The 15,010-nt window shown below is 41.3% G+C and overlaps 1 protein-coding gene across 1 annotated transcript in view; it reads left to right on the plus strand.

Annotated features, from left to right (window-relative positions):
* LOC311226662 (uncharacterized protein) overlaps positions 1-15,010 on the plus strand; it is a 107,050-nt gene that overhangs the window by 2,257 nt on the left and 89,783 nt on the right. The window contains exon 2 of the mRNA XM_084312078.1: positions 10,883-11,441. Coding sequence (XP_084168204.1) covers positions 10,908-11,441 — 534 coding nt within the window. The 5' untranslated portion in view covers positions 10,883-10,907. The remainder of the gene's footprint in view (positions 1-10,882; positions 11,442-15,010) is intronic.

Below are 15,010 nucleotides of genomic sequence, written 5' to 3' on the forward strand. Positions count from 1 at the left end.
GGACCCTGATGTAAACAAGACGAAAGTCTTTCTCTGGTCTGCATCCCCTTAACAATTGTGTGTATTGAGCTGTACTGTATTGTACCCATTCTGCAATCTGTTAATAAAGTTTTCAATCAAGCCCGGACAGACCCTCTGAATTTCATAAAAGTCAGTCAAAGCTTACCAAAAGCACGAGCAGTGAACTCCAAGCCCACGTGACTGAACTCAAACTAGAAAGAAACAGACTAAGAAATGACGTAAACTCCATGATTAAAAACTGCAAAAAAAAAATTCATCAATGACAAAACTGAGAAACAAAAATAAACCACGTGAACTTTGGAAATTACTCAATAATCAACTAGGCTGCAGTAAAAAACTTAAAACCAGGTTCTCAAACATAAACATAAAGACGGACAACACGCTCATCACAGACAAACTGGATGTAGCCAATTACTTAAACACTTTCTTCACAAACATAGCCACAACACTGGTAAACAAACTACCCTCCCACTCAGGGCAGTATGGGGTAGATCACATAGTAGCATACTACAAGAACCTAGGCGTCCACAAAGACGATTTCAAACTGGAAATGGTAACTACAGATGAGGTACTCAATAAACTGAGCGCCCTCCAACCGAACAAGGCCACTGGCCATGACAACATCCCCTCCAAATTCCTCAGAGACGCAGCAGCCGCCATCACCCCAGTCATCACACACATAATAAACCTCTCCATAAAACAGGGACACGTCCCCAAGGACTTCAAAATAGCGAGAGTAACACCCCTGCACAAAAAGGGCAGCAAATTAGACCCAGGCAACTACCCCCCTGTTTCTATCCTTACATCCATCTCGAAAGTCATGGAAAAAATAGTATACGAACAGGTCGAAAAGTACCTTACGGATAAAAATCTAATCTACGAATTCCAATCTGGCTTCAGAACATCCCACTCCACTGACACATGCCTTCTCTATTTGAACGACCACATCAAGCAAGAGGTGGACGCGGGCAAATACTGCGGCATGGTCATGCTAGACCTACAAAAGGCCTTCGACACTGTCAATCACACCATTCTGATTGACAAGCTAAAAGCAATTGGTTTTGATAGTTTATCAGTGAGCTGGATACAATCCTACCTGGAGGGGAGAGAACAGATGGTGGAGGTAAACGGTACCCTATCCCCCCCCCCCCTCACAGTGAGCTGTGGTGTTCCACAAGGAAGCATACTAGGACCGCTACTATTCCTAATTTATGCAAATGACATGTCGTCAGCTTGTGACTGCAACTTGTTCCTGTTTGCGGACGACTCAGCCCTGCTGGTCTCTGACAAGAACAAGTTACAGGTTGAGAAAACCCTCAGCTCGGAACTAGGCAAAATCTGCATATGGCTCGCCGACAACAAACTATCATTACACATGGGCAAAACAGAGTCCATTCTCTTCGGTTCAAATAACAAACTCAGCAAAACCCACGGCTTCTCAGTTACAGTGGGTGACAATATTGTCACAAGGAAAGATGAAATTACCTACCTGGGTTCCATCCTAGAGGCTAATCTTTCCTGTGACAAAATGGCATCCAATGTAATAAAAAAAGTCAATCAACGAACTCGATTCTTGTACCGGATCTCCTCCCTGGTAAACAAGAATACCCTGAAGACTCTGGCAGGAGCACTCATTCAAGGGTACTACGACTATGCTTGCACCTCATGGTACCAAAGCACCTCAAAGGCACTAAAAACCAAATTACAAACATCTCAAAACAAACTAGTCAGACTACTGCTTGACCTGACTCCTAGAACCCACCTCACCCCTGCACACTTTGCCAACCTAGGATGGCTTAGAGTAGACGACAGAGTACAGCAACTTGCAATGGGCCTGGTCTACAAGATACACTACACGACCAAGGTACCCATGTACATGTCAAAATACTTCCCAAAGGTCAGTGAATACCACGATCACAACACCAGAGGGAGCTCCACAAATCATGTAAAACCCAGATTCGGCTCAAACAAGGGACTAAACACGTTTCGCAATTATGCCACAACAATGTGGAACGCCCTACCCTAAGCTGTAAAGGAATGTGAATCACTACCCACTTTCAAAAACACTCTCAAAGAACACCTACGGGAGACTGCAATTCAAAACTGGCCCCTACAAATGTCCTAACCCAGTTGTACAATAAAGACCAAGCATGGCTTTGTCAGTATTCCAATGTACAGCCCCACCCAACCCCACCCCACCTACCCAACCTCCTCCAATGTACAGTTTCCATGTCAAATGTATGTCAGTATTCCAATGTACAGTGTCCCCCCCCCCCCCTACCCAACCCCCCCCCCCCACCTCCAATGTACAGCCCCACCCCACCTACCCAACCTCCCCCAATGCACAGTTTCTATGTCAAATGTATATACTCTTCTTCTGGATTTTTTTAATATCACAAACAGTACTGTATTTGAAAATCTGGTATGTCATAAATGTATAGATGTAGCAGTACTGTCTATCTGTATGTCATGTGTGTCATATGATGAATTGAAAATGGGGGACCCTGATGGAAACAAGACGAAAGTCTTTCTCAGGTCTGCATCCTCTTAACAATTGTATGTATTGAGCTGTACTGTACTGTACCCATTCTGCAATCTGTTAATAAACTTTTCAATCAATCAATCAATCAAACCCCCGGACCACACAACCGGCGCTCTGATCCCAGTACTGATCCATAGAAGAGCGACACACTGACGTTAAAGGCATATCGTATATATGTCATAAATGGAACAGTACTATATACCTGTATGTCATGTATGTCCCTATGCCATAAATGTCATGTATGTTGTGTATGTCATACATGTCACTATGAATTGAAAATGGGGGACCCTGATGTAAACGAGACGAAAGTCTTTCTCTGGTCTGCATCCCCTTAACAAGTGTGTGTATTGAGCCGTACTGTATTGTGTATTGTACCCATTCTGCAATCTGTTAATAACATTTTCAATCAATCAATCAAAGGCGGGACATTGAGTTTAAATGGATTGATACAACAAGGCCCGACCAGACCAATAACGTCAGTATCCAAATGTAAACAAAGTGGGTAGCCAGACACGTCGTCCTTCTCTAGTTGACCGACTGAGCTGTTGATACAACAAGGACTAACGGAGAGACGTATGAGTTTTTAATAGTGTCGGCTGTATTCTGTGGCTGTAAAGGTTTTGTTTATACATTGGTGATGTTTGTGAACAATGGAGTCAAACTGATCTTATTTGTATCTATTTTATTTCTAAAGGGTTAAGAACAATATAAATCAACTCCAGACCAAACTCTTCTAGAATGTCAAAACAGCCCACATTGATACGGTAGGAAAACATATGTGTAACTGAGGGGTACAATTCCCTGACTGTATTAAATAAGTATGGTATCATTAAACCACTACTGTCTTATGTACATTACTACTGGCCATACAGTACACAGGTATATGTGATGAACACTTCCCACAATGACACGGTTCCACACAATCTTGGTTAGAATAATATTTATTAGCAGCAATAATAGGGGTGGGACGATACATCGATCCAGATCGATACATCGATGTAATTATCAACAATCGAATCGGATCGATGCGATGTAATAAGATCGATTCATATCGATACTCTTATTTTGAAAATCCTGTGGCGAGTCTCATATCCGCCCAAGAACAACAGCAGTAGCTCCGTGTGTGTAGATGTTACAGCATAGCATTCTCCCTTTCTGTGTGTGTGTGCGCGCGTCTTTGGAAAGACCAGATGAGGTCAGAGGAGTTTGATGTTTAAATGTTATTTAAACATAAACAATATAATACATAATAAATGTAGGCCTATACATGATCATGCAACATCAACAAATTGTTGTAGGAACGGTTTGGGAGAGGGAGGTTGTGAGTTTTGAGTTCCAAAAAAATGTAGCTTAAAGTTTAAAGCTCAATATATAAAAACGTGGCACTTTACAGTGAACAGGAGGTCTATTTGTATTAAAAACAATAGATTGATTTTCCTTTAAATGTCTGGAAGAGCTCAAAAATACAAATGTCAAATGATATTTTCATTACCTTTTTTTTGTTGATCGAAATGTTACTGATTGTGTTAAATGGGCATATGATATCATCTCATATCGATCGCAGGCACCTGAATCTAATCGTATCGTATTGTATCGTGAGAGACTTTTGTGATATCGGCAAATATCGTATCGTTGTCCAAAGAATCGATATCGTATCGTATCATGATGAAACTGGTGATTCCCACCCCTAAGCAATAATAGTAAATTACATTACTTGGTCGCGCTTGTAAGGCGAAGAATGTGCGTGAGTAAATCAAGAGCGTAAGTCCATTAGAATAGTACGCAGGAGATAGTAAATACCACCTGTATCAATAGGAATTATATCTATGGTACACTAGTAGGGCAGCGGGAGATACTAGTAGGGTCCCTCCGGTTGTAGGCCAGCAGGGGGAGGAAATGTTCGAATGCAAACTCTGGATCAACGGGGAATCAATAAGCTCCAGCTACGGGAGTCGGTACATTACTCCCTTGATCGGCAGACGAAAGCAGCAGCTGTAATCCAAGTATGCGTGCAGCATAGGTGAAAGCCGGCCAGCCTCTCCCAGAGACGGGCTCGAGTGATGTTCCTCACGGGTAAATCCCACACAGTAGTGGGGTGTAGACGATTCTCCTCCGCTCCAACAGCCACAGGACCAAAGCAATATAATAATAATCCAGCCGGAAAAGGGCTCTGCATTCACCGGTGTAGATTCTCCGGTGCGCGGTACTTCACATTAACTAGGTCGAACTTGACGTTATTCCACTAAGCTCTGACACTTTACTGTCCTATTCGCACGCGGTTATAAGTGCTCTATTTAGACGCACGGTTGCTCACTTCACTTGGTCGTTGACTCGTGATGAAGGCTTTACGTTTGAGGGTAACACGTTTCTAGGTTAACTTGACTTTAGGCTAAGTGCTGCTGTATCCACCTGCGACGTATTTATACGTACGGTGAATAATCTAGTACCAGCCTTATTCTTGCGCAGAACCGGGCATGTCCAGGCAAGCCTTGGCGGTGACTTTGAACTAGACATTGGGGGTATGGCAGTGGCGCCTAGTGGATCGCTATCCAATAGGAGAACGAAATATTATGGTCTGTACTAGGTAAAGGGATATTCCGTGTATATGTTCAAAGAATACACAAGGGATATCGGACGATATACAAATACTATGCAATATATATCAAGTAGTAAATATATATATTCGGTTTAATCTGATCCTTCGTAACAATATGGATTGGGGCTTTACATTAATTTCTATAGTATAGTCCCTGCATAGTTTCAGAGACAACACAGATACAACTTCGCTTTGGATAAAAGCATCAGCTAAATGACCAAATGTAAAGTGAGTGTTTTTAAGTTTATAGACGGACACTATTCCAAAGTGACTGTCCTCCCGGGTTATCCTGTCCATCACCTTGCTGTGAAATTACAACTCTCGTCTGGTTGTGGAGGTTGTAACTTCATGATTAATGGTCTAGTTTTAGACTCTCCTTCCACCTGATGGACACTAGTAAACATATAGGTTGGATATCATCATCATCATCATCATCATCTGTATTATTATTATTTATTATTTTTATACGTATAGAATTGCTCCATATGGATTTTAATATATCATGCTTTTAAGTACTGTAGTTTTAATGTAGTTGGTGTTTTTATAGTGTCTATGTATTGTGACTGTGTGTTTGTCCTTTAACCACTCTACAAACGAAGTTCCGAAAGGAAAATAAAGTAGTTGGAAGTTGAAGTAGTTTTGCCACAGTGTCAGTTTGTGTGGCATAATACCAGGGCCGGCTCTGACCAATTGGCTGCCCTAGGCAGGATTTTTATCTGTTGCCCCCTTGCGTCACAGTTTATTCACTACCAATAATATGCACTCACCCTTTTGTTTTCACATTTTTCTTTTATTGAAAATAACCCACAAAATCAAACGGTTAACATCAACACAGTGTGTGCCGCCCATTGATGCACGACGAGGACTCCGAGTTCTTTAATTACAGATGGCTGTTTATTGATGCAAATCACGTTCATCACCACCGTAGAACTACAATGCAGGAAATAATAATAACTGTCAATATTCATACAATTCAGTCAATAGAATTACAAAAACGAAAAGTGTGAATAAGCTTTACTAACCACTTTGGCCTGCTTGCAGCTCAATGGGAGGGGGTTATCTTCAAAACTCTAGTACTTTAGTCTTTTAGCTTTTGGTAAATAAAGTGCACCAATCTGCTGCGCTATCTTCTCCAACATGTCTGGACACGTTCTGCCAGATCTGCTCAAACTACGGCAAGTCAGAGCGTGAGACAGGACGTGATACGTCACATGAGATAAAATGAAATATAAAAATAAACATGCGCCCTCTATAGGCGACAGCTGCATTTACACAGTGAACAAGTGACATTATTATAATAAATATTTACAATGAATGATCTTAATATTAACCAGTAGCCTACTGCCATAAATAAAGTAAGGTAAAATATAATTACAATGAACTTAAATAAAGTCAAATAAAGAGAGAAATAATTGAACACAAGCACAAGGCTTCGACTTGTAACGGACTTAGAAGTAGAGCTGCCGCGGTATTGATGTTTTCCTTACCGCACAAATTTGCTAAATATTTCCTACCGCCGCGGTATTACCGCACACAAAAAAAAAAAAAAAAAAAAGTGAATGCATTTTTTTTGTAGTCTACTCTTTATAGCATATAGCCTGCCTCTAGTCTAAATGTCTATCTTTAGAGGATGACTTTGCAGCATGAATATTGTTTGGGATTCGGCATGCACGCATTCGCTATTAAAAGTGAAACACGGATTCGAAGTCTCCCCTCTGTGTCGCGGGCAGGTGTGGTAGCGGCGCGCCCGCCGGTTACCCCCCCCCCGACCCTTTCTTCTTATTATTATTATTATTATAACGTTACTACTTATGATTACAAAGGCATTCGTTTTGTGGCATTGACGTTATATAGTTACACGTTCGTATTTACCGGACCATAGCAAGGCAAGCGTTACTCAATTCATATCTTAGTTCCTTTCTTTGCTCAGAGCGTGCCGAGTTGTACCCATTCTGCGGTCTGTTAATAAAGTTTTCAATCAGACAAGTGTATAGAACGAAGGGCTTTTATTATAACATTTCGTTGCAGTAAAATCATTATGCCTCGTTCCCTGAGGAGCGACGGTAATCGACTCCGGACTCCGGTCTCCGGTGGGAGCTAACGTACTATTAGCCGTGTTGTGACTGAGCTCTGATCAATGGCTGAGATTCAGGAAGTAAAAGCACTGCAAGATGCTCCAAAGTGTGACGCGTCTCTCTTCTGAGCAATCAGTGGTCTGCAATGTTTCACGTGACTTTTCTGGTACCCAATAGGGTCGCTTGGAACCTCGATAGAGGAGTAGGGTATATCTGCAGAGCCGCAAGCCCAACGAGAGGAGAAACTTTATTTATTATTATAAAAAAACAGCAGTGATGCGGTATTCAGCCTACACTTGCGGTGGACATGATGTAACAGCGATACCGCGGTAATGTGGTAATCGCGGCAGCTCTACTTAGAAGCCCCCTCATCAAGCTCACTTTACAGTCTTACTTTCCTAACCTTTCTTGCACCAAAGTCATCTATGACGTCATCATAAGACAACTGTTTTGAGACCACATGATTTATGCTTATGATAGAAATAGAAAGTCCACGGAGACATTCTTGCACCATAGTAGATCTCGGGTAAGATTTGGTGAGCTTGAGCTTAGAGCTTCTTTCAGCAGCAGCCCCTGTAACAGGAAGAGCCACAGAGAGTCTCAGAGCAGCCCCTGTAACAGGAAGAGCCACAGAGAGTCTCAGAGCAGCCCCTGTAACAGGAAGAGCCACAGAGAGTCTCAGAGCAGCCCCTGTAACAGGAAGAGCCACAGAGAGTCTCAGAGCAGCCCCTGTAACAGGAAGAGCCACAGAGAGTCTCAGAGCAGCCCCTGTAACAGGAAGAGCCACAGAGAGTCTCAGAGCAGCCCCTGTAACAGGAAGAGCCACAGAGAGTCTCAGAGCAGCCCCTGTAACAGGAAGAGCCACAGAGAGTCTCAGAGCAGCCCCTGTAACAGGAAGAGCCACAGAGAGTCTCAGAGCAGCCCCTGTAACAGGAAGAGCCACAGAGAGTCTCAGAGCAGCCCACATGTTGGGGTACATGGGGTCAGCTTCTTCTCATGCAGAAAGGTCGAGAGTTCCATTAATGGGAAATGTAATTAAACAGTCATTACAATGAAATGTAGATTTACATGTACAGAGTCCAATAAAGCAGTAAACTGCAGTGCAATACTAATATAGCATAATGGGAAATGTATTTGGCATTGACATTAATGATATGCACTTTAAAACACTGATGTAACTATATATATATATATATATATATATATATATATATATATATAAACTCACTTTAGAGACTATGAACGGTAACACAACAAACCAAAGGCTTACTACAACAATTAATTATAAAGGAGATGAAAAGGAATAGCATTTTTTTATTACAGGGTAAACGGATGTCAATAAAAATGTAGCCTATGGTATGACACAGGACTGAAACACCTGCAGAATATACCTAATTTCCCTGATGATGACTGGTACTAGTTTTCTTATTTTTATTAGTTGTTATGTAGCCTACTTTTTTATGTAGGCTACTGTTATGCATGCAGTAGCCACTAGTCTGTATTTTAGCCAACGTTACTGTCATCCAAAAGTAACCTAGAAAGGTAACATTACACTCTGTTCCACTAGTCAACAATTAATTTCATCACATTAACGTTACTGTACCTGCCCTTTTCGTGTTGTTCCTCTGCTTCTTTTTCTTCCCTGAGTTTGAGTCTTTTCGACATGTTTATTACTGTAGAATATCCTGTTAACGTTCGAAAGCCCTTATATGGTCTGTCCATCACTTCGCCCTCGTCTGTCGGCCTAACTCTGTATTTTTGACACATCGTTGGAAAGCTAAAATGGCCGCAGTTTGATTGACACACTACTCAACTTATTACATGCTTCCAGTCTCGGGTTACAAGGCCGAACAGCGAACAATCAATGAGCGTCGGTTTCGGACAAGTGACCACAAGTGAATATTGACAGTTTTTGTAGCCAATGAAATTCTGGAGCTAATGGTACAGTATATTACGCGAGGGCTGTTCTGTTCCAAAAAAATTATAAAAATTAGATGGAAGATGTCCGAAGACACAACGTGTCAAAGGCAGGGCTGTACGCTAAGCTTTTTCACTAGGGGCACACTTGCCCCTAAATGAGAAATTTAGGGGCAAAGAATATTTTTTAGGGGCAAATTTTTAAATAACTATTTTACCATTATAGTAGGGCTGGGCGATATGGCCTCTAAATGATATTGCGATATTTTTTGGCCATATCACGATACACAATATATATCGCAATATTTTGACATTTCCTAAAGCACTTAAAATGCTTGATTTAACCCTTTGATGCATACAGTCACGCCAATATGATGATTATAATAAGTCCCTGCAACATATGTTTGCATTATTAAACCATGAAGATGCTTTAAAAAATAATTTAATGAAAATGTACTAAGAGTAGTCTACTGACACACTAATAAAAAAATGTATTTACATCTAAGACTATTTATATAAAAACTCTTGGGTGCCCTTTTTTTGCACAGTACTGTGTTTTCTATCCACTTTAGCCAAACACACACACACACACACATATATATATATATATATATATATATACTACTGTGAGAAAATAATAATTACACACAAAGGGATAATGGCTTATAGCAGACTTAATGATTTTAGAATATTTCAGATAATGAAATTAAATGTTTATCATCAACTATCCAGTTAGTATTTATACTGTCTGTAACGTTTGGCTACTTTAAATCATTGAATGTAGAGAGAGAGAGAGAGAGAGAGAGAGGGGGCGAGAACGCACAAGAGAGCCAGCCCCCCCCCCCCCCCCCCGGGTTTTGTTCTAGGTTCGCGTTTTGATCGTCTAAGCTGCCGTAGGTGATGACGTCACACTCGAATGTAAACAGGAAGAGTCTAACACGGAGATGGAAAGTGGATGATATACAGAAACGAATAACTAATAAATATTAAGTTATGTTTAAACTTCTGTTGTCAAGCGTTGTCATATTGTCAATATAACCCACCCCCTTTCCTCACTTTTCCACCGTCCCTGCTTCACTCGGGACCACCAGCTAACGTTAGCCTATAGCTCCGCCGTCCCTGCTTCACTCCGGACCACCAGCTAACGTTAGCCCATTGCTCGTGTCAATTAAATTGCATGTTATTAAATGTCCGCGCTGGTCTGTCTAATGAAATTACAACCGCAACATTATGTCGCCTGTACAGCCCTGCTTGTAGGCTAATGTTAGTGTAGTGAAATGCGAATGAAGGGGTGAAATCACTATTCGCAAGCTTGCGAGTAGATATAATTTTTCATTCGCACCGGCCAAATTAGGGGGCAATTTGCGACGATCTCGTCGCAGCGTACAGGCCTGGTCAAAGGAAAAGCTTGGTGGGTCATCTACCAAGTCTAATACAAGTTTCAAGTTTCTTTAATAGTTGTCATACAGAAGTACAGAATACTTTTATACAAAATGCTTCTTACTGTTACGCTCCAGAGACTGTGCAAGACAAGATAAGTATGAAATAAAATAACATAGTATAGCATGTAAATTAGAAGTAAAAAACTCTGCTATCTCTCTTTTCATTTTATTTTGAAATGTTCCGACGACCCGTGTGGCCCTGTGTAGGAAGTGTTGGGTCACCAGGTGTCACTCCCTCTATCACACCCTGAATCTGACCAATAACGTTTTGTTTGTGTTTACCCTGCAGGCCATAGGGGCAGAGGTCAGAGGTCATGGAGCCGCCGCCCGCAGTCAGCTTGGAGGAGCACACCTCCTTCCCTTCCTGCTCCTTCTCCTCCTCCCCCGAGATCCACTCCTCTTCCTCCTGCGCTGAGGAGACCGCCCCCCGCTCCTCCTCCTCCTCCACCCAGAAAGACAAGCCCTCCCTCTCCTCCCCCACCGCGGACATCACTTCCTGTGCCGCTGAAGCCCCGAAGAAACCCACGAAGAAGAAGCCCGCCAAGCGCCGCGCCAAGCGCCGACTAACCGGCAAGGCCAAGCCTGGTCCGAAGAGGGGAGGAGAGGAGGGCCGGAGCGGGGAGATCACGGTGAAGACGTGTCAGAGGGGAGAGAAGAGGCGGTGGGACAAGAGACACTACTGCCTGTTCTGTAAGAAACCTCAGGGGAAGATCGGACGGCACCTGCTCCACAAGCACGGCGACGAGCCGGAGGTGAGCCAGGCGCTCAGCCTGCGCAAGGGATCTAAAGAGCGCCACCTGCTGCTGGAACAGCTGCGCTGCAAGGGAGACTACCGCCATAATATAGAGGTCTGTATGTCTAATGATAACGATAACTATCTCTATAGTTTAATAAAGACAGACACCTGCTAATAACTATCTCTATAGTTTAATAAAGACAGACACCTGCTAATAACTATCTTTATAGTTTAATAAAGACAGACACCTGCTAATAACTATCTTTATAGTTTAATAAAGACAGACACCTGCTAATAACTCTTTATAGTTTAATAAAGACAGACACCTGCTAATAACTCTCTATAGTTTAATAAAGACGGACACATACTAATAAATATCTTTATAGTTTAATAAAGACAGACACCTGCTAATAACTATCTTTATAGTTTAATAAAGACAGACACCTGCTAATAACTCTTTATAGTTTAATAAAGACAGACACCTGCTAATAACTATCTCTATAGTTTAATAAAGACAGACACCTGCTAATAACTATCTTTATAGTTTAATAAAGACAGACACCTGCTAATAACTCTTTATAGTTTAATAAAGACAGACACCTGCTAATAACTCTATAGTTTAATAAAGACAGACACCTGCTAATAACTATCTCTATAGTTTAATAAAGACAGACACCTGCTAATAACTCTCTATAGTTTAATAAAGACAGACACCTGCTAATAACTATCTTTATAGTTTAATAAAGACACACCTGCTAATAACTATCTTTATAGTTTAATAAAGACAGACCTGCTAATAACTATCTTTATAGTTTAATAAAGACAGACACATACTAATACATATCTTTATAGTTTAATAAAGACAGACACCTGCTAATAACTATCTCTATAGTTTAATAAAGACAGACACCTGCTAATAACTCTCTATAGTTTAATAAAGACAGACACCTGCTAATAACTATCTTTATAGTTTAATAAAGACAGACACCTGCTAATAACTATCTTTATAGTTTAATAAAGACAGACCTGCTAATAACTATCTTTATAGTTTAATAAAGACAGACACATACTAATACATATCTTTATAGTTTAATAAAGACAGACCTGCTAATAAATATCTTTATAGTTTAATAAAGACAGACTCCTGCTAATAAATATCTTTATAATTTAATAAAGACAGACACCTGCTAATAACTATCTTTATAGTTTAATAAAGACAGACACCTGCTGATCTTACTTTTTTTATTTAGTCAGTCTGTCTGTACTGTATTGGAGATAGAACAGTTCATGGAAAGGAAAATCTGAACCGTTCGGTTCTCCCACTAGAGGTTTGGTTCTTTCTCCCACTAGAGGTTCGGTTCTTTCTCCCACTAGAGGTTTGGTTCTTTCTCCCACTAGAGGTTTGGTTCTTTCTCCCACTAGAGGTTTGGTTCTTTCTCCCACTAGAGGTTTGGTTCTTTCTCTCACTAGAGGTTTGGTTCTTTCTCCCACTAGAGGTTCGGTTCTTTCTCTCACTAGAGGTTCGGTTCTTTCTCCCACTAGAGGTTTGGTTCTTTCTCTCACTAGAGGTTCGGTTCTTTCTCCCACTAGAGGTTTGGTTCTTTCTCCCACTAGAGGTTTGGTTCTTTCTCCCACTAGAGGTTTGGTTCTTTCTCCCACTAGAGGTTTGGTTGTTTCTCCCACTAGAGGTTTGGTTGTTTCTCCCACTAGAGGTTTGGTTCTTTCTCCCACTAGAGGTTTGGTTCTTTCTCCCACTAGAGGTTTGGTTCTTTCTCCCACCACGTTTCGGTTCTTTCTCTCACTAGAGGTTTGGTTTTTTCTCCCACTAGAGGTTTGGTTCTTTCTCCCACTAGAGGTTTGGTTCTTTCTCCCACCACGTTTCGGTTCTTTCTCTCACTAGAGGTTTGGTTCTTTCTCTCACTAGAGGTTTGGTTCTTTCTCCCACTAGAGGTTTGGGGTTTGGTTCTTTCTCCCACTAGAGGTTTGGTTCTTTCTCCCACTAGAGGTTTGGTTCTTTCTCCCACTAGAGGTTTGGTTCTTTCTCCCACTAGAGGTTTGGTTCTTTCTCCCACTAGAGGTTCGGTTCTTTCTCCCACTAGAGGTTCGGTTCTTTCTCCCACTAGAGGTTTGGTTCTTTCTCCCACTAGAGGTTCGGTTCTTTCTCCCACTAGAGGTTTGGTTCTTTCTCCCACTAGAGGTTTGGTTCTTTCTCTCACTAGAGGTTTGGTTCTTTCTCCCACTAGATGTTTGGTTCTTTCTCCCACTAGAGGTTTGGTTCTTTCTCCCACTAGAGGTTCGGTTCTTTCTCCCACTAGAGGTTTGGTTCTTTCTCCCACTAGAGGTTCGGTTCTTTCTCCCACTAGAGGTTTGGTTCTTTCTCCCACTAGAGGTTTGGTTCTTTCTCCCACTAGAGGTTTGGTTCTTTCTCCCACTAGAGGTTTGGTTCTTTCTCCCACTAGAGGTTTGGTTCTTTCTCCCACTAGAGGTTTGGTTCTTTCTCCCACTAGAGGTTTGGTTCTTTCTCCTACTAGAGGTTTGGTTCTTTCTCTCACTAGAGGTTTGGTTCTTTCTCCCACCACGTTTCGGTTCTTTCTCTCACTAGAGGTTTGGTTCTTTCTCCCACTAGAGGTTTGGTTCTTTCTCCCACTAGAGGTTTGGTTCTTTCTCTCACTAGAGGTTTGGTTCTTTCTCCCACTAGAGGTTTGGTTCTTTCTCTCACTAGAGGTTTGGTTCTTTCTCCCACTAGAGGTTTGGTTCTTTCTCCCACTAGAGGTTCGGTTCTTTCTCCCACTAGAGGTTTGGTTCTTTCTCCCACTAGAGGTTTGGTTCTTTCTCCCACTAGAGGTTTGGTTCTTTCTCTCACTAGAGGTTTGGTTCTTTCTCTCACTAGAGGTTTGGTTCTTTCTCTCACTAGAGGTTTGGTTCTTTCTCCCACTAGAGGTTTGGTTCTTTCTCTCACTAGAGGTTTGGTTCTTTCTCTCACTAGAGGTTTGGTTCTTTCTCTCACTAGAGGTTTGGTTCTTTCTCCCACTAGAGGTTTGGTTCTTTCTTCCACTAGAGGTTTGGTTCTTTCTCCCACTAGACGTTTGGTTCTTTCTCCCACTAGAGCAGGGGTGGGCAACTTTGTATATGGTGAGGGCCACAAAATGTCCACAATCAATCTGGGGGGCCGCATTGTTTATCGGCAGTCCGGCCAGTAGTACCCCATCACTCAAATAGCCCTAATAGTCACACGGTATATAAACAATTAAAATTTGTTGTAACTTTGTTTTTATTCCATTTCAAATGCATTTAGTAATGCAATTTCAACTTTATGAATTTATAAACAGCTGAATTTAAAAGTATTGCTGTGTAACCCCAAATATATACAAAAATGATCAATTATAATTAAGGCTTCTAATAAAATAAATGTATGAACTTAAAGCCCACTGCTCAACAAACACAAAGCAGCATTCCTGCTGCATTTCACTACAACAGTAACTTAAATCAAAAGTGCAATAATAAATGATTTTGTTAAATGTATAAACTTTTATCCTGCTACTAAACAAAACATTATAACACTGAAATGCATGTTATGGATATGAAGCACTCAGGAATGTTTTGTTTAGTAGCAGGATAAAAGTGTATACATTTAACAATCATTTATTATTGCACTTTTGATTTACTGTTGTAGTGAAATGC

Source organism: Notolepis coatsorum (assembly GCF_963971535.1).
Source record: "Notolepis coatsorum genome assembly, chromosome: 4".
Lineage (NCBI taxonomy): Eukaryota > Metazoa > Chordata > Actinopteri > Aulopiformes > Paralepididae > Notolepis > Notolepis coatsorum.